Source organism: Falco rusticolus, chromosome 2 (genome assembly GCF_015220075.1).
Source record: "Falco rusticolus isolate bFalRus1 chromosome 2, bFalRus1.pri, whole genome shotgun sequence".
Taxonomy (NCBI): domain Eukaryota; kingdom Metazoa; phylum Chordata; class Aves; order Falconiformes; family Falconidae; genus Falco; species Falco rusticolus.
The window spans coordinates 62388671-62409215 of NC_051188.1; the positions used below are offsets into that span (position 1 = coordinate 62388671).

Below are 20545 nucleotides of genomic sequence, written 5' to 3' on the forward strand. Positions count from 1 at the left end.
ATTCTGTGATATTTAGCATCATAAGAAAAAAGTGGAGGAAAAGTTTAAGTATGCTAGTTTATCATAAGAGATGACAGATGGGAAAGGGATCAAGTGCTATCAGCAAAAAAAATTGTGAGTCTGCTGAAGCTGTTATTTAGGTGTGAGGTAGACTTCTGTGGTGATGGTACATCATGTAGTTGTTTGGCATTCCCTTGTTAAGGTAGTAAGAAATGTTCTTTGGTAACATGCCACCTTTTAATATAAAGAAGAGTGGGTTTTTCATGAATATTCATGTGGCCATGTACAAATTTGAACACATATGGCTGGCTATATTTGAAAGAATTATTCCTTAGCCTTAGTGGATCTAGCTCTGCACCTGTAGACACTTCTGCATTTAGCCCAGTGTTCACAAATGGGTGGATCTCTCTAGCTCTTTCATTAACCTTTCTGTTCTGTTGAGGAAGGGGTTCAGTCTATAAATAAATAGTTGAATGCCTAATGAATCAAGTTTTAGAAGACTACAGAAACTGTCTGAGAACACTTTACATACAGTATCCTTTTGGATCCCGCACTTCACTTTGCTCAGAGTTCTTGAAAAGAAGCAATTTGACTCAGAAAAGTGTAAACCATCTTCAAGGCTCCTCTATACCCAGGCAGCAATAGAATAATCATTTAGGAGGCTGGAAATCTGTGGAGCTCCAGAGTACTGCAGGCTGATTTCCTGTGCTGGAGGTTAGAGGGGAATATGTAGGTAAAACACATCTATAATTTCTACCCATTACTTCTGAGGTACATGGAAAGGTCTGTATGTACTATTCCTTGACCACCTAGCCACGTTTAATGATAGAGTAGATTATCTTTTTGAAGAACTACATAAAAATTCCTTAGCAGTCTTTAACGGTATCTTGCTGTGTTAATGTTTATTTAAAAAAATGTTTTAAAGTTGAGGAATATGCATCTTGGAAAAAAATGGGAAAGTGTTTGAGGATCTGGAACGCTAATCAAACCTTACCAAAATCACCGAAATAAATGGCTATCCCAGCCTGCTGCAAGTCAGTGCTTACAGTCATCCCCAAACCAATTCTTAAGCTAACAAGCAAGAAGTGTCCTGTACTACTGTGCCAACCCGCCTTGTGTAAGAGGCCTTCCCAAGAAGTAGGGTATAGCACCCTAGTCTGAGTGCCATATTAGTATGACAGTTCTTCTGTTGTAATAGCTATCGTATTCAGCATTCATCTGTATATATTGCTTTTTTTGATCTTCAGCCTTGGTACTGTGTAATAGAAAAATATACTGTTGCCCTATTTACATCTATCTCATAGAGTAAGAGATTGAAGTTCTTCTCTTAGAGAATCAAACTTGCTTAAACAGCATTGGAGGTGCTGGAGTCTGTATCCCAGAAAGACTGTAAGCTTTTTTTAATGTCCTCTGATGATGGGCATGCTTACTAGAGAAAGGAACAAGAAAAAGAAGAATGCATTTTTTTATTTTTTTTTTACCTGTTGCTTTTGAAAACTGATGAAAAGTCATCCAGGCTTGGTTTCAGCGTGTTCTGAATTCATTGTTGTTACTTGAGAATAAAGAGGATAGATTGGCTAAGTATTTAATTTGTAGTGTACTTTTTAATTTTCTGCAAATTCCAGTAAGTGAGACTTCTCACTGATACTTCTCCTGTTTCAGTAGAATCAGATTCCAAATATTATTTTTCAAAAAAATTTCAAGAATTATCAACTAACTTTGCTGTGCATAATGCCATGTAATGCTCTAGTGGATAGCAGTTTTCCTGTTTTATAATTTTAAAGGAGCACCATTGTTATATAACTGACCTTAAAAAAAAACCTTCCAAAACCCGCTATGTTTTCCATGTTTTAGCATTTTGGTTCATATTTCATGGGTCACTTTTTGTTTGAATTTAAAAACATTTAAAAAACCCAAGAAAATTAGTTCTTTTCTTGCTGTGGTAAAAAAATTAGGCCAGGAAAAATCTAGCCCTAAAGATAAGTGCTTCTCAGCCTTAGAGGCATCAGAACGTTGTATGTAATCATGGGGGGAAAGTGTGTGGATAAGGGAGGTTGCTTTTGTTTCTTTCAGACCTTAATGGTGGCTTTTACTACCAGGAACCTGTTATAATTTAAACACTTTGTGAATGCAGTTGGCTGAGTAAAAAACAAACCTTGCTATTTCCAGATACAGAAATTGTCATGATGGAAAAAGTCTATGGACAAGATACATTTATTTATTGCAGAAATAATTCATCCATTAAAGATATTTCAGTATTTTTTACCACATTGGAAAAACTTTTTTAACTCAGTAGTTAGTGTGATTCACATTAAAACAAAAGAAAAAAAGGTAATCGTGTTGGTTTATGTCCTAGATAGGTCCCAGTTTGATTTCTAAATCCAAATTTCCTGTCAATAGTTCACACATGAATACTTTTTAACTTTGCAAATGCCAATGATACACAATAATAGAATTTGTATTTTTATAAAACATTGCCTTTCACTGGTGTGTGCAACAGATCTTTTCTTTAATTCTGTATAAAATATGTGCAGGAGGTGGAGAACCTGTTTGTAATTCTCTCAGCAATTCTGCATCTTGGAGACATTCGGTTTACGGCTCTGACAGACGCTGAGACAGCATTGGTGTCAGACCTGCAGCTACTGGAACAAGGTCAGTGGGATGTGACCTTGAAGCATCACATGCTTGGTCCCACAGCAGGACAGTTGCGCTGATCCACCGACAGATGGAAACACAATTCCAGGGAGACAGAGAAATTGCTTCTGAAAATTCATAAATTACTGTGAGAAGACAGTATCCAATTGACTTGGATGTTTTATAAGTTACAGATTTTTGTGAGATGAAATAAAATGCTAGTATTGCAAATCATCTATTTCAGTGTCGTATTTAATGCTGTCATTCACCGAAAGAAATTGTACACTGCACTTTGTGCAGTCTTCTTTTTAAAGGCTCTTGCGCTGCTTGTCAACAGCTGAACAATTTGCATTGAACTGAACTCCATACGTTCAAAATCTATATCTTAAAAGGGTCTCTTGTTTCCATGCTTTGAAGTTTGCCCTCCTGGGTCACTAACAAATCTCCTCAAAGCGGCCTATGGCTACAGAATGTCAATAAGTAGCATGCCTTAACTCTAATACAAGAGAAAGTCTGCCAAGTCCTGGGGAAAGTCCTGAGTAATCTTTAAAGGGGAAAGAAAGCTGTAATGTAATATACAGATATGTTCAAACTTCACAAAGTGCTGATTATAGTAATCCGATTTTATGTGTTCATTAATTTTGATTTCTCCTATGGCGGCACTCTTTTCTTTAATGTGTGGGTTCTTTCAGTGTTCAAAAATAGCATCTACATAAGAAAATCTGTTATAAAAAATAAAATATGCAGTAGAGCACAAATCAGGCTTTCTTTAAATTCTCTTTTCATTTCAGTGGCAGGCATGCTGCAGGTTTCACCAGATGAATTTGCTTCAGCCTTAACAACTGATGTTCAGTATTTTAAAGGTAATATTTTCCAAGCTGACATTCTCATAGATCAGACCTGGTGGCATTTTGATCCTTCTGATTTAAGAATTTGAAAAGCATATAATATTTTTTTCTTATTTCTTGGATGGTCTTGTAAATTTTCCCTCTGAAGAATATGTAGTATTATCTGCCATGCAATAAATCAGACTGGGCCACTGAATTAGAAATGACTTTGTAAAATGGAGCAAGCAGTTTTACAGTCTGACACTGATGGGCTCCTAACTTGATTAATCTTACACAAGCGTGTCAAGGTAACAGATTAGATATTAATACTAAGAACTAAAGTCAACAGGAGTGTCATGGGGGGGGGGGGTTGGTGGTGGTGCAGGAAGTTTTGAAAGAGTTCTTTTGAGTAAAATGCTAGTTCTGTGTGGTACTCATACCCTTTGCTATTGAAAAAAGTGCAAAGGTACATGTTTCCAAACGGAACATCTTGCAAGTGTTGGCAGTATACTCATCTTTCTCTGGACACTTCAGCAAAAAAACTAATACCATGTATAGGTTTGGCAAGGGTGAAATAACTGTAACTAAATTTACTGTAACTGAAATTATTTAAGACGAGAGTTACAACATGCTTTCATCTCCATTTTCTGTTTTCTGTCTTAGGAGACATGATTGTACGGAGGCATACTATAGAGATTGCAGAATTTTACCGGGATCTCTTGGCAAAATCTCTATATGGTCGTTTATTCAGCTTTTTAGTCAACACAATCAACTGCTACCTTCAAAATCAAGATGAGACTGACAGGTAGGAGTGCCATTACAAACTATTAGGTGTGCCATTATCTGTTCAAACCCAGATCTATAAAAGAAACATCATTCCATCATTTAAAGCATTTTATGATAGCATTACAGTGATGCCTGGATCTTTAAATCACTGGCCATTCCTTCAAGTAATTTCCTTAAACATACTTGTTTATTTATTTGCTTGTGAACATGGTACTTTATATGGTACGCCAGATCAGCGGTTGGAACTAGTAGCCTTTTAAGAGCTGACAATACAGCATGAGCTAAGTCTTTCAACAAGCAAAAAGCTGCTTGATGTTCTTTTAGTGCAGAAGACACTTGTTCTTTCTCTCCAAAACTATGACCTTAGCACAGGATATTAAAAACACAATTTTGTTCAAAGGCCTTCAAATGAATATTTAAACTTCACTGAATCAAGTGTTCTAAGAATGTTCTGGATCTCTGTAGGTTGTCATTTGCTAAACTCAATGCTGTGGCTATCTAGTATGGTTTCTTAGAAAAAATGAATGTTAATTAATGTATGTCAGTGGAGCAGTCAAGAAACAAACAAAAAATAAAACCAAAACCAACTCTCAGTATAATCAAAGTAGCAAACTAAGACAGAAGACCTAATTAGGTGATCGTAACGTGATTTAACCAAGGTTCAAAATCTCACATGCTCAGATAAGCTTTCTTACAAACACTAAGTACAAGATTTCTTGGCATTATTGGTAAATGGAAGTCCACAAAGATAGGAAACTTTCAAACAAGAGTAAGTATTTTTCCCTTATATCATATCTGCATTGGCTTCATAGGACAAATATTTATTATGTGCCTTTTTTAAAAATTTGATAACTTCACAATCTTATTTTTATTCCTATCCAGTTTGTAAACCAATTAGTAATAAATCACATTTCTTTTCTATAGGCATAGCTAACAGGAAAAGCTACATGCCTCAGTAACTCAGAACTTTCTGCACATAAAACCTTTCTGTCATATATACACCACCAGAGTGTTTAGCTTCCTGCTGGAGGCAAAGGGAAGGTTTGCCAGTAACACAGAATTGTTTTACTTGTCTGTTTCTGATCAGACAGCCCCTTAAAATTACAGGCACCTGGACAACCAAGCTACAGCAACTTTCCAATCCATGTCCTAATTTGAAACTCTGTGTTTGTAACAAGGGAGGACAGTGGCATGTGGTCACATTCCAATCATCCCCATCTATTCCTGGGTCTTACGGTACATGGGCTTAGCCCAGTGCATGTCTGTGACAGCAATCCAGCTCAGGTATTCCTAGTTACACTGAGCTCATTTGTAGTGGTCATTGAGGAAGGAATCCAGAATCAGTATATTAAAAATCTATTAAAATTATTTGAAATAATTTTTTAATGTATCATTTTGTAGTTTTGAAATTTGGTATCTCACAGTCTTTCAGAATAGGGTGTTGTGTATCTCTGTTGTTTAGTAATGTGAACCTATAATTTCTAGGTATTATCAGATCTTCAAATATTGAAAGTCAAAGCTGTTTGTATATTGTTTATCTTCTAGTCTCCTTTATGCAATCATATGTGCCTGAGGAGACTTCTACCTTGTGGAAATACTTCTCAGTGAAACTATTTCTACCTGTGTGGTACCTTGAAAACTATGTGATGTTCTAAGTCCTAGCTAACACAGGACAACTGTTTGATGTTGTCAGAAATGAGGAATTTGCAATAGTTTTGTATTATACCTTTGTTTGAAAGAGAGGAGTTTTTCATTTAGGCTGGCTGAAGGAAGCTAACCAACTCAGGACTTACTGGCAGTGCTGACAAGGCATATTAAATTTTAGCAGGCCAAATTCAGCCTCTGGTCCCCTTCCAAACTTGAAGGAAAATAGCTTATTTTGGGTGACAATTAAGTTGACCGTCTTTGATATTTCAACCTCAACTGAGTTAACCAGCTTAAGATAAGAAAATACTTCCCCCATCCCCAGCTTTTTTTTGGTTCAGCCCAATCACACTGTGCAACCTGTAGTAGGAAATCAAAGCACAGTACAGTTCAAGATGCAAGCTGGATTAATGAAGTCATTTCATCAATCTGTGATTTGTGGTTCAGATTTACTTCATATACATCTGAGCAATTCTCTCAATTAGCAGCATTATATCTCCAGTTTGGTGCAGTTTTAATAAACCTCTGCATAAATATCCACCAAAGACATTATCTAATATGACTAAATAAGGGTGATACATTTCAGGTCACACTTCACTCCCCATTTGGAAACATACACAGTTACTATCCATCAGATGAGAGGAAGCTTTCATCAGAAATCTGGAATAAGGTTTCTAACTCAGTTCTTTTTTGTTGTGAGGTAGCTTAACTGTACTTCCATTCCACTTCAGTAAGAATTTATGAAGCAATAAAATTAGATTTATTGGCTTAGTAACTCTAAAAGAAACATTTGATCTTGGCATTTTTGATGAAACTAGGTACCTGAGTTTAACTTTTATGGTGAAGCTCTTCAATTTTGGTCATTAATACTGATTTATATTTACCACGAAATAGCTTGTGACTGGTTTCAGGCAAAATAAAAGTGATGATTACCATTAGATCTAAGGGAAGGGGAGATGATTCTATGTACAGCTGCAAAGACCAAGCTCTAGCGATATAAAGTATAAGGGGTAAAAGTGTTGCCAGAGTCCAATAAATTCATTACTTTATAATACCATCCAATAAATATAAAGCAAAAGTTTTAATGGCAGTGTTTAGTGAGATACCTTCTGTAATGTTCTCCTTCGTAAAAAGTTACTTATGATTTTCTCTAGTTAGAAGTAAATCTTTAGCATGGATGCTAGTTTGGACTGGTTGCAAGGTACTTTGAGGTTTATTACTTTATTCATCTTGATGTGTTTCAAAGAAATTCACTGGGGAGAAACTGCTTTTCTGTAATTGGCCTCTAGAATGGGATTAGAAGCAAGGTATTACAACTTCTCACAGGCGCTTATAATTCTTTTTTAAAAAATTATTAATATTTATATTCACTCATTTCTATAATGATTTCCTATTCTACTGATTTTTTTATTATAAAAATCGTCTAGGTGAACTTCTTCCCAAGACTCTTAACTCTTCAAAGTTTACTACTGTTTAACTCCCATTCAAAGACGTATGCTCATTTTCAGTTTTGTAGATAAAAGAGACTTGAGCGTTTATTTTGCCTAAATGTGGCGTTTCAAGGTACGATTCCACATGGCCAACGTTGGCTCTCATGATTCAAATGTTGGTAATAAAATGTCTTAAGATGATGTTTTATGAACTCCTCACTCATTCTGCAAGAGGACTTTATATTTATGGAGATTGAAGAATGCCTGTGAAATCTTGTTTGCCTTTTCTGATGGAAAACAAGCTAATTAGGTATATGTGCTTGAAAAAATCTCGATATTGCTTTCCCTACTTGCTAGTAAGTAGAAGGCATGATGGTTTATCAGCTAGTTAGCAACGTCTTTCTCATACGTGGCCTGATGATGGGGCTCATGCCAATATGCCTGCTGTATTGCAGAAAATCAAAGAAAGCTAGCATTCAGTTATACCTTCTGCTATCACCACGTCAACCATAGATTTCTGTTTCAAACTAAGCATGTAGAATATTTCTAAAAAGGTATTTTCTGAAAGCCTGTGTATTCTGACTGTGTAATCTTATTTCCAGCAAATTTCAAATATTGCCAGAAAGTATCAGTGGCAACACTTATTTGAGCAAAAGAAAGATCTCCAGAGTCTCATTTACAGACTTCTTAATACACATCATCCAGTTTACAGAATGAGATATTCTAAAACAGAAATGTTCCTAGCCTAGGAAAAAAATCAGAGATGAACTAAAACAGTTATTTATCTATTCTTGAATGCAGTAGAAGGGTGTTGAGATGGCAAGAAAGACAAAAAGAGAGTTCCTGTTCAGAACATGAACCCACAGCATAATGAGAATTGTTTCTGTATGTGAAGATAGGGATATCTGTAAAACAGACAAACAATACAAAGCATCCAATACAATATGGTGCATAATATCATATTTTGAGTTCTGCTTCAGTCTACATCATTTCCAATGTTTTATTAAACAAACAATACAATTTTTTAAAGCATAGAACATTTTTTTCTTCAAAGAGCTGGAGAAGATATGTGCTACTGATGAGAGGGCTCAGAGTTTGAGTCTATTAGCAAACATATTTCTCCCTTCTTACCATACCTCTCAAGTCACTCAAAGAAATGTTTGTCAGATACAGAGCTAATGTTTCTTTCCACTGTGACCAGCCACTGTCTCTATCTGTACCACTCACACTTGGGTAAGGTAATATTAAAAGGAAAATTACAGTCGTTGAGCAAGCTGACTGATAGATGTGGCAGTAACACTAAGTCTCAGCAAAAATCTCAGAAACTTAAAAAAAATCTCAGAAAAAATTCGGAAAAATTATCATAAATTGGTTTGTTTTAGTAATTGTTTGAGATGAAAACCATTTCCAACTGGTAGCATTCAGCCTGTTCGCATCAAGAACCATTATTTATGACAACAGGTGTAATCTGTCCCCTGGGAGAACTGAGGGAGTCTTAATTAGGATTCTGAGGGTCCTCATTTGAAGGCTAGGTTATATACTTCATCTAATCCTAGAAATATTTCCTCATTATACAGTATCACTTCTAGTTTATCCAGATCAGACATAAGCCTACTGGCTTCCTTCCTGGTTACTGGCAGAAGTTGGAGGAAGAGCAAGAAACGTTTTATCTGGGATAGATGAAAAGGCATGTTAGATCATCCTGCCTCAACAGGTTCATTTCACGGCTTTATGTAGGCAGACTACAAAAAATGTCTATGGACCCTATGGATTTTGGAGCTGAAAACCATCTGGGATGGGAAAAAAAAAAAAAAAAAAAAGATCAAATAACATCCTTTCTGAAGAATGGGACACAAGTATTGTAAAGAGAATTCTGTTCACCTTGCCAGGAATGGCTAATGGATGGAGCATCTCTTGATGAATGGCAGGATGTCAGCCAAGACAGTAGATCATCAGACAGGATGTCTTCTATATGTGTATTGTTTTTAGGAGTTGCCAAGAATTTTTATGTCGTTTCTTTATAACACACTTGTTTAGTCTACAAGATCAAGAAGTATTTCTAGTCTATAAGGACCTCCTTACAGAGATGTCATTCTGAGAAAAAGGCAAAACTGGAGACATTGTAAAATATTACCAGTTGAAATGCTAAATGCTGTTTTGTAAATCACAGAAATCAATGAGTTGTGGTTAACATCTGTGCCTGGTTTTAACTATTCACAGCTATGTACTGGTCTAAGAGATAAAAATGTTTTTTGAACATTGGCAAATCATTGTTTTTCTAATTCTATGCTAGGAATTGTCAAACTTGAAATCAAAGTCTCAGTCACCACTAAAACTATAGCTGAAACTAAAAGATATTGAGTATCGGAAACATCATGAGAAAAAGTGTCAGTGATGTTTAGTAACCATGAAAGAATAAAGTAAAATAAGGGGATTTTTCAGAACAAGAAGTACTCTTTTCTAATGTTTTTTCCTTTAGACACTGGTAACATGCCCTTTCATTGGTAAACATGGGATCATTCATGCTATATTTTGCCTTGGGATTCTCTGCTATGATTAAGGAAAGTAATTTTGCTGGAATTAATATGATTGACAGCTGGCCAACACAAATATATATGGACCCTTCCTCTGAGAAGAAAAGTGAAATAAAACAGAGGAAGACAAGAAGAAAGCAAAAACCAACGCAAAATAATCTGTAGTCATATATAAAACAATGCTTGTAATTTTGATGTGCTGTCAGTTCCTATTTAATTTTCAAAACTGAAGCAATAGTTTAATACAGAAAGTTACGATTGTGGTGGGTGAGATTTTGCAAATAAATGCCACAATGTAGTAATAAATTGTCACTATTGTAGAGGATACAGAGCCTTGTTCTGTTATACTTGCCCTGTAGGTGAGATACTAATTATGTAAAATCTTCAACTCTTTTCATGTAGTGTGTGCATCATCTAATAGTACAAGACTAAGATTATCAAGTGGAATTCATAAAAAAGTTTGGGGTGACATGTTTTCCTCTCAAGAAGTGAATCTCCAGTAAATCAAGATATTTCTTCGAAATACCACAGTTTTGATAAGGAATGTTATTTGGTGTAGTCAATAGGCTGGCTGCTAAGGCTTTTACCTGGAGTTTTAGAAACTAGGGCCATGTTCCTGTTTTGCCTATTTGTAATAATTCATTACATTAGTTTGGTTTGGTCCTTTCCTTATACAAATATTTATATATTCCTTGAAAAAGTAAGAGACACCAATTTGACAAAATAAGTCATGGCACTCAACTGGAATGTAAGCAATACAGCCTCAAATCTATTAATTGAATCTGATAAGCTGTTCAGTCCATGTTAAGTTGCTCTCAATAACTGTGAAATATAATGTAATATTTCAGATGCTATGCAATATTACGTAGCAGTTCATGTTTTGCCTTCCTATAAGGAAGGCTCTAGATAAGTGACAAAAAATAAGAATGAAAATTTATTAAGTATTCTGAACTTTCAAACTATTTTTTTCCAAAATTTAAGTTAAATAACATAATAATTCTGACTTTTCAGTATTATTCTGAGGTAGTTTATTTTTAAAATGTCTAATTCTTCTTTATAGAAATGGACCGGTTTTGTTGAAAACACATTGTGACAAGCAATGTGCACCCATGTCTAATCAGGAACACTTGGGAATGAGGCTTACATTTTAAAACACAACTTAAATTGCACTCATTGCTAGTGATGGAGGTGGTGATACATCTTTATGCTTCTTGTAGAAATTCCCTTGGAGGCTAATCAACCTCATGATAACCTCCTCTGCCCAGCGAAGTCATTTTAGACTAGATTTATTATGCAACTTTCTATGTCTGACATTTACACACACAGCCAGTCTTGTGACAATCAGTAGTGCATTGAACTAGTATGCCTTAGAAATGAAGACAAACTTCTTGGGTATCACTTCTGAAGAAGGCTGTGCTTTTCCCTGAGGATTTTGGTTTTTCTAGCTTGTTTTGCAGTACCCAATTATTTTATGTTTTTACTTTTTCTTTTGTTTATTATAATAGGAATTTATTTTCAGGGCTGGAGCATCCCCTAATTAAATGTAGTGTTTACAATGACTGTAATAGAACTATACTAAAGTACTTCAACAGTGGATCACATTTTTCCCCTTTATGTCTATATCTGGATATGCACACAGATTTAGACATAGAAGAAACAAGGGACATGGAAGAAAATTGTGGAAGGAAAAGTAGATTTTAGAAACAGGAGGCTGTGTTATTATTTTTAATGCATATAAACCCATACATTTACAAATTATGTTAGCAAAGGGAAAGGAAAAATCATCTGCTTTAGAAAGTGTCCATCTCTTTTCTCAGAAAGCTGCATGATATTACCTTTGGTGATTTTTCCTGTTCCAGAGAGCTGTTGGCTGTAGTGCAGTCTCTCATTCTGCTGGCAGATCATTTCACTCTGGAGAAAGTCTCACTGCATTCACATAGGCAAACTACAACAAATTTTTGACCGCAATCCTCTTTTCATGTTCTCTGTCTAATAATACCATGAAGAAAATAAAGAAAAACTCAGCCTCAGTGAGCCCAGACCCTTCCTATTTCATATTTCTCAAATCTTTCCAAAGCAGGCAGCAGGGTATCCCAAGACATTAATTTTTCTCCTGGTATTGAGCTTAGTTTCTTCTCCAGACCAGGGTTACAACAACAGTCCCAAGTAAGTACAGCATAAAAACACCTCTGTCCCTTTCCAATTTCTGCTGTCCAAATCCTAGGTGACTGCCCTGCCCTAATCCCTCCACTGGGTCAAAATAAAAGCCCTTCCCTGAATGCAGACAGTGGCACATGACAAAATAGATGCACTGGCAACAAGTATTCTTTTGTGTATACAGAGAAGAAATATCAGTCTTCTTCATGGCCAAATCCTGACTGTTCTTTCCCCTGAGAGATGTAACCTCTTGTGCAGCCTGAGCTCATGGCCTCTGCTTCATGCTGGCACAGAGAGGACTTTGGCTTAACACATTTCCCTTGAAGTACATTTAGTAGGAGCAGTTCTGGCTGTCAAACAAATGTAAACTGGAGGGGGTAACTGGGGTCAGCTAAGCAATTTTGATGCCTCCCCTAAATGGCTATCCCTCATCTGAGTGAATAGACACCTACCTTTACCTTTAGAAACTGGACTTTAAAGAAGCTAAGATCGTTTCCTTCTCTTACAAATTTCGTTTTTAAAGTGGCTGCTAAAACAGTCTTGAAGCCTGCTTTTTTATTTATGTTTGATATAACCGGGTTGGTGGGTAGAATTTTGCTTTTGTTGTATACATGGTCTGCTTGTGTATTTCATGCCATGTTTTTGAAATACAGCCTGCTTTTGTCCTTGAACAGAATTATTTTGTCAGAAACAAGTTAGATTATTCACTTGCTTGAATTTTTATTAACTGTAAAATCTTTTTTTCCCCAGTGACCACGTATTTGAAATTGGAGTACTGGATATTTTTGGATTTGAAGAATTTCAAAAGAATACTTTTGAACAGGTAAGTGGCTAAGTTTTTCTGAATTTACTGTTAATGATAATTCTTCTATTAAGGTTTTAGACAAAAGTGTTTTGCTCAGAATATAAATATACATGGAGGTGAAAATTTGCTCTTATTTCTTTTTCCCCATTCTGCCTATATGGGTGTGAATTAAAGACACAGGCTGTGTAGTTATTAATCATTATGAAAGAATCTAGTAAACACCTACCATAATAATTTGGAAGAGGGGTAGTCTCAGCACTGAAAGACAATCTGAGGAAAATACTTTGTGTTGTCTGTTTTTATGTTTGTGGAAGTGATACTTCAACTAGGTCGGTGAGTAGGAGGACAATACACTGGATTGGAAGAAAGATCAAAAGGTCTTCGGATGCCTTGGAGAAAAAATACAACAAAAATCCTACATTATGCTAAGTGTCATTACTGGCAGATTCACCTCTGTGTGACTTTATAACATGTGACTTTTAAAAAAAATTCAATTACATCTGTGGAAAATAATTTAAACTTTAGCTCTCTGAATGCTTAAAAGTCCATTTAAGTATCAAACATTTTTTGAAAATTACGGAACTCTTTGCCCGCCTCCAACATTAGTCTCTGAACACCAAAGCTCTTGTGAATTATGTGTTTCAGAAAGCATTAGCAACTCTACACAATGTGCTGAAAGAGATGTCTAAGTTATTGTTCAGTTGTTCATTCAATCTGTAATGCAGCAGAAGAAAATCAAAGCATAGAACAGAAAATCAAAGCATAGAAAAGAATAGAGATGGCATCAGCAACAACAAAGAACATGTTATTGTTTGAATCAAAATTGGCCCCTTCATCCCAGTCAACCCATTGTTTTATGGCTCAGCTTTCTAGTGAAATAGAAGTCATAGAGCCACATTAGTTCACTTTGTGTAGCATGTTTACATCACTACCCAATTTGCAAATGTTTGAAAGCACAAACAGGATGAGCTTACCTCTTACTTCAAAAGAGCACATAAGAATGCAATAAACCACAATCCATTTCCCCTCACAAAACCTTGTGCTGTTACAGTTCTACCTTGCTCAAACTTTTGCTGGATTAAGGACTATTAATGTGTGCCAGTATTCACATTTACTCAGTGTGAATGTCTACTTTGGGGAGGAAATATCAAGTGAAAAAGAAAAAACATGTTAACAGACTGAATCTATGCAAAAAAAATCTATAAAACCTACTGATTAATAAGGATAAAATATTCTATGCATTTTAAATGCCTCTCAAAAGAGCGGGGTGTATCTTGTGACTTACTGGTTATTTTCCTTTGATTCTGTTCTGCATTGTTTTTTGTCATAAAACTCATATAAGTTCTGCAACTGACATAATTAAATACCACAAATTCCAGTTTCTGGAGTAAGTAATTTTCAGCTCAGCGACTGCAGAGAATGCATGAAGAGAAAATATGAGACTTCAAGAAAAAGGAGTAAAAAGTAGCTTATTTTATGATTTCTGCACAGCAAACATGATAATTTCAAAGTGTATTTTGCATTTTTATTTTATTTTTTCTAAATAAATATATTTCAAGATATACTTAATGTCCCTCCACCTGGACTGCATGCATTTTGTTGACTAATATTGAGTAATACCCTGAGTCATTACCTCAGAAAATACTAAACTGCATTCCTGAAAAGGCAGAATAAAGGTGAAGGAATTACAAATAAAAATAATCATTTTTATATGAACTCTGTAATGTGATAAACACATCTGATTCCTGAAGTGATGGGTTGCAGTATCAATAAACAGAAGCGGTTTGTTTCTCCACATGGCACAGTGTAATCACGCAGACACACACAAAACAGCCTGCACTCAAAAGCTCAAGCTGTCTAGTAGTCTAGCCTAGCTCAGTATTCTGCCTGGGCTCATTAACCCTGATGATAAACAGGCTTGTTAGCCCAGATAGGGTCCTTGTGCAAAACATTGCATCATGTCTGCAAACATGCCCAGTGTCAAGCCCTGTGACTGCGGAACATTAACATTAAATGTTACAGCCAAACAGTGGAGAAGCCATAAAAATTACTTTTTCTTCACATTTATTTAAGATGGCATCACAAAAGTAATGTGGGGAAAATTAACCTTTTGCTTCAAATCAGTGTAAGACAAGGTGTTCTTTCCGATATCTGTTTGCTTGCTTTCTTGAAAAAAAAAATTACAACTGTTTTCAAGAAAGATTAAAACCTGATTGCCCAAATCTGGGGACATTCCAAGCTTCTGTGTGAATCTTTCTGGTACTTCAAATCAGATCAGTGGATAGACAGTTTAATACCATAATTAAGAAAGCAATATGATACTAAATCACATGTCAATTTAAGCAATTCAGTTTAATAGACTGTGTTTGAGGATGGTTCAGGAAGAGAGAGCTGGATAAACTAGGTAGAATAACTTGCTCAGTGCAGTCTGTTGGAATGACAAGGCATTAGGGAATTGAAATGTCAACAGCAAACCAAGAACTGGTCTAGGAATGGTTCACGAACAATGCATAGGACAATAGATGTCAAAGAACTAGAAAAGTAAGGTTAATTGTGTCTACACCAAAAATATGGTAACTTCTGCAGGCAGCGTGATGTGACTGACAGCTTCTAAGGAGAAAATTTTTATAGCCAATTACAAAGAAGGCGGCATTAGAAGTTAAAAGCAGCCTTAAGTAAGTGTATGGTTTTCCTTGTACTTGGTGAGCGTTGGTAAGCCTTCATTTTATAGAATGTGTGTAATACATTCAATTTATATTAGAAAAAATAGGACATGTAAATCGAAAATAACAGTAAATAAGTACATGGGATAAGTGGCAGTGAGTGGAGTTGTGGTTTCTGGTGTGAAGTTTAAGAGCTGAAAGACAGGAGACAGTGTTTTTAGAAGCCACAGTCTGAGGGAGCCTTGCTCAATGAAGAGTGGAAGGTTCTGAATTACCAGGACTCAATGAGTTAGTACTCATCAGCTAAGTCATGGTAAATGACTACAGTACACTGCTAGCTCACCCCAATTACAATTTACGGTCACTTCCTAGTAGTGGTCATTAGCTCGGAAACAGCATTTTCCTAGAGCAGCTGCATACCTGCTGTGTGCCAGAACAGCTTTGTGTACTGCCACACTGGAACATGGTCAGAAGTGAGCACAGATTTCTCTGTCCTAGTCTGTACAGAAATAGCCTTTGTTTTGTGATTATTTCAGGAAATGTGAATGCTCTACCAAAAATAGCAATGGCGGTTTTCAGTGTTAGTTTTCAATGTTTCCTCAGGTTTTCTTGTTTGTGAGGGACTATATTTGTTTACAGTTTAATCTGCACTCCTTTGAAAGTAGAAAACTTCTGCTTCTCTTCCAGTAGAGTTTAAAACTTGGTTAGGTCTTATTCATGGTTCCTTCACAGCACAACTAAAAATACTGCAATCAAGGAATGCTGCTATCTTCGTTATACCTTTATGCTAGTATATTCTTTGACCACAAAAGCATGCCACACAAACAGAAAGAACTCATAGCCAAGGAACATAACGAGTGACATAGGCAGGAAGGAAGGTTGTTAAAGCTGTTTTTAGGAAAACTGTTACAGCAGAAGTACCAAACCTTAGAGTAGCAAAAGTAGCTTTTCTTCAGTCAGGTCTTTCAGCAGAAGTGGAGGTCTGTAATTGTGAAAGTATCACAAACAGCAAGAATGCAGCTAAATAAAATGGACTCTAGTAGTGTTTTCTCTCTGATGTCAAATTCAGGTGGCAAGCTGAAAAAATATTTAGCTCTTGCTAAACAACTTGTTTAGCTCTTGCATGGCACATTGCTCCTGTAGACCTCTTAAGTTTTGCAGGAGAAAGTATATATATAATCTCCTCCTTTTTTATAGGAAATACCAGTGATTTATCTGAATTAGGACTGTGGGTCACTGAAACAGTCAAGTGTCTCTTGAGTCCCGTTCAGCTCTATACCCATTAAAGTATGTGCACACTATCTGTGTGATGCAGTAGAGCGCTGGGAGAGGCATGGCTCCTGCAGCAGCTCTGTGCAGCACATCTCTTCTGACAGGAGCCAGCTGGCTCCGAGAGCACAGAGCATTGCCTGCCCCACTCAGCACTTCAGAGTCACCATGGTGAAGCAGAAGAGCCTGTAAAACCCAGCTGTGTTCACAGGAATTTTCACCTAAGTTTATTGTTAGGTGTGGTAGGTTTTAACTTTTCAACACGTTATTTCTTTAGTTAACCCTGCTGAGACTTCATTTACTTTTGTCATGTGACCTTTCCTAGCCAAAAGAGTGTAACAGATTATTTTCTATTAAATTGCATTGCCTCAGCCATTAGACCGCTCCTTGCTATCCAGATGTAAGCTCATGTTGCCCATTCTGTAGACGGATGAATATGACTGGATAGAAGTTACATGATTTAACTTTTCTGTGGTCATTGCAGTCTCAGTGTTAGCAGACGGTCATGCACTCCAGTTTTTACATTCGGACAGTCTGAAGGAGTAATCCAATATTTTATTTTGTGCAGAAGAAATCAGCCTTCTTTGGTTTTGGCTGTCCAGAGGATAGAATGATGGTCCTGCTTGCCTCTGCACTAGCCTGTGGAGCAGGCAGCTGCTGGTGCATGCTGAGCTCTGATACTACATAGGGACTTGAATGCAGAACCTCCCACTGCAGTTCCTAGTGCTGGGGCATTCGTTATTCCCCATAGGATGAGGGACAGTGCTTCACTATCTTAATTCAGCCTTTAACAAGTTAAAATAACATTGTATTTTTAAGTCAGAGTTTTGCTAGCCTCCATGCATGGGAAGGTTTTAATATCCTTCTTGCAGAGCAGCGACAGCCAGCTGATCCCTGGCATCAGGGAGCTGGGCATGAGGAGGATCCCAAAGCTGGCCATGCCCTCCCTGATGGGCACCATCCAGCAGGGCCTGAGCACGGTGGGCAGAGCCAGGGCCGGTAACGGCGTCCATCAGCAGCCCTGACATGGCAAGCAGCAAGCTGGGGCTGGGGTCCTGTCAGGAGCAGCGGGAGACAGGGCTGGAAACTGGCACCGCCATGGTGTTGCCTGGGGCAAAGTGGGGGTGGGGGTCCCAGGAAAGGCTGAGTGGAGCTGCGAAAGCCTATTCCTGTCCTCAGGGGCTTGGTGATACTGTGTTTTAATTTGTTCCTCAACACAGTTCCTATGGATTTTATGCTCTGTCTGCCTTTTGTCATGGTGTACCCCTGTTCCCTCTCAGTTTCTTTGGTTTTTTTTCCAGTCTGCACACATTTTTTTCCAGTTGTGCAGGACACTGTTGTCTGTCCAGTGTTCCAGTCAGCCACTGGAAAACCAATGTTACTCACTTTTAAAGTTGGTTAATTGTGTACCTGACATTAAATGTTTATTTTTTCTTTATTTTTTATGATGGTCACTTTGTGGCCAAAGATGAAGTAATTTCCCTAAAACTGAGATTCCCAGCTAGATTCAGTTTGTGATTGATTGGTGAAATGCTGTGCAAGGATCTTTATTAATTGATATTTTACTTCTCCACAGCAGCACCCTTTTTTGTCCTACAGTACTTGCGGGCCAGTAGTATGAGAGAAAAAATAATTCAGAACTATTTCAGTGTCTTTAATTCCAAATTCTTTTAAGGAGAGATTGCCTTACCATGTTTGTTTGCTTGTTTGTTTAATACTTCTATATGTACAAATTCAGGTGGGGGACTATGCCATTACTGAAATTGTGTCCCTTTTGGAGAAGTTTTTCAGACCTTTCTTTGCGAAAGGATTTTCAGGTGGCAGCTACCCATACTGTTTTCCTTTATTCGAGGAACACAGATCAGCTAATGGCAACTGACCTCAGAGATGACATGAATTCCCAGTGAAATAAAGTTCTTCTGATGGAAAGGCAGAAGGACTATGTTTGAGTTTGTGTTGGAGCTGCAAGGAGAACAAGAAATCTGTATTAGATCATATTGTCCTTAAATGGCTAAGGAAGAAATAGAATTCCTTATTAAATACATTAAATTATTGTAATGAATGCATTAAATATATTCATTAAAATATTCTGATTGCTACTCTACATTAAGAAAAGGATGTGGAAATGTTAGGATACCAGATACAAGGGGGAACAGTCATCAAGACACTTCTGAAAAATAACTGATTATCAGGCTTAGGTTTAAAAATACTTTCTGAGTCCAACTTCAGTAAATAGAAGATGATTCTGCCTTCCGTTATCTTAGAATTACAAGTCTGAGAAATGCACATCCTTGCAAATTAAACTTGGTATTGTAGCTTCATCATCCTGGCTCATACACATACAGTCTGATAGATGTGTTGATATGACAGCTGCAAGCTTTACTCCATGCTCTGAACACACATCCCTTGAGAGAGCTAATGCTTCTGCATGACCAAAGGATGTAAATGAGGTTTACAAAGGGTGTTTGCATCCATCGTTCCCTCACTGATTGACTGTCACCAAGTTTTCTTTTCATAAATCCCCCCCCCCTTTTTTTTTTTTGGCTATGCCTTTTCAAGCAGTTATTTATATAAAGTGAGGAGCAAGAAAATTTCATTAGTCATAGATGCTTTTCTGTCTTTGGAGTATGCCACAATATTGGTCTTCTCCCTAAATTTGGATTTGAAGTGTACTTAATAGTACTAACTGGTCAAATGCAGTAAAAGAAAGAGAGTTCAAGCTAACACTATTTAATGTGATGAATACTTATTGCTTTTACTGAATGCCACTATATTATTTTTCAAATTCTACAATTTAGATAATACTGCAAGTTCTTTGCTTAAATACTTGAACAAGAATTTTTTTTTAAATAATAATAATCTGGAAGTACTTTTTAATGAAGACTTGGAGAAATGGTGTATTTGTTTTCACTGAGACATGGTAGTAAGCTAGGATTAGAAAGAAAGACAGGTAAAAAGGAGGATTTCTTAAAAAGAGGCATACAGTGGAGTCAATAAGAGGCATGTAAAGAACAGTTTAACAAGTACCATAGGTAATGTTGAGTAATGCTGCCAGATAAAGCAAACATACCACATTCAAAGGTTCTCCCACAACATTTGTTTTAGGTAGAAAAATAATTGTGTTGTCTTTTGCTGTTAGTACTATATTTCCATCTAATTTTCATGGGTGCAATGAAATATGTGTTTAAAACATGTAGTTTTCTGAACTTTTCGTATCTTTGGAAGAAAATGTCATTGTTTTATATAATACTTCATATAACATGGAGCAAAAGAAGTTTAGTTAGCAAAGCTAGTTTACTTCATTTTCATCTGATTTCTACATTTCAGCTGTTTTAATTATTACGTCAACCTGTGTCGAACTTTTAATTTCAGACATTCATTTTATTAGCTTTTTCCAGCAGGTTCTATAAAACACTGAAATGGAGAAAGATATGATCAGAATGTCTTGCTTTTCAGCAGTCTCTGGCTGGTCTCCTGGTTCTCATTCTGCAAGGCTGTTACAATCATTGCTAGAGACAGCAGCTTTGGTCAAGCTTGCAGTTTGTATAAGCACTTGAGCTTACTTTTTGGTCTGGTTTGCAGAACCTTACTGTCACTATGACAAGTCTGCCAATCTGAATGACAGTATTGTTTATGTTACTAAAAAGCACACCAATGTATGCCGTAATATACTGATCACTAGAATTTATGTGTGTGGGTTTTTTTCTGTACTCATCCAGCATGTTATGTATGAATATTTTAACAAAATACTATGCCTTTTACTTCTGGCAGTTAAAACCAATGGTATTTGTCAGAT

At 36.6% G+C, this 20545-nt stretch overlaps 1 protein-coding gene across 1 annotated transcript in view; it reads left to right on the forward strand.

Annotated features, from left to right (window-relative positions):
• Positions 1-20545, forward strand: part of MYO16 (myosin XVI) — a 412211-nt gene that overhangs the window by 282943 nt on the left and 108723 nt on the right. Inside the window, exons 18-21 of the mRNA XM_037377384.1 lie at positions 2535-2652; positions 3426-3497; positions 4125-4266; positions 12763-12835. Coding sequence (XP_037233281.1) covers positions 2535-2652; positions 3426-3497; positions 4125-4266; positions 12763-12835 — 405 coding nt within the window. The remainder of the gene's footprint in view (positions 1-2534; positions 2653-3425; positions 3498-4124; positions 4267-12762; positions 12836-20545) is intronic.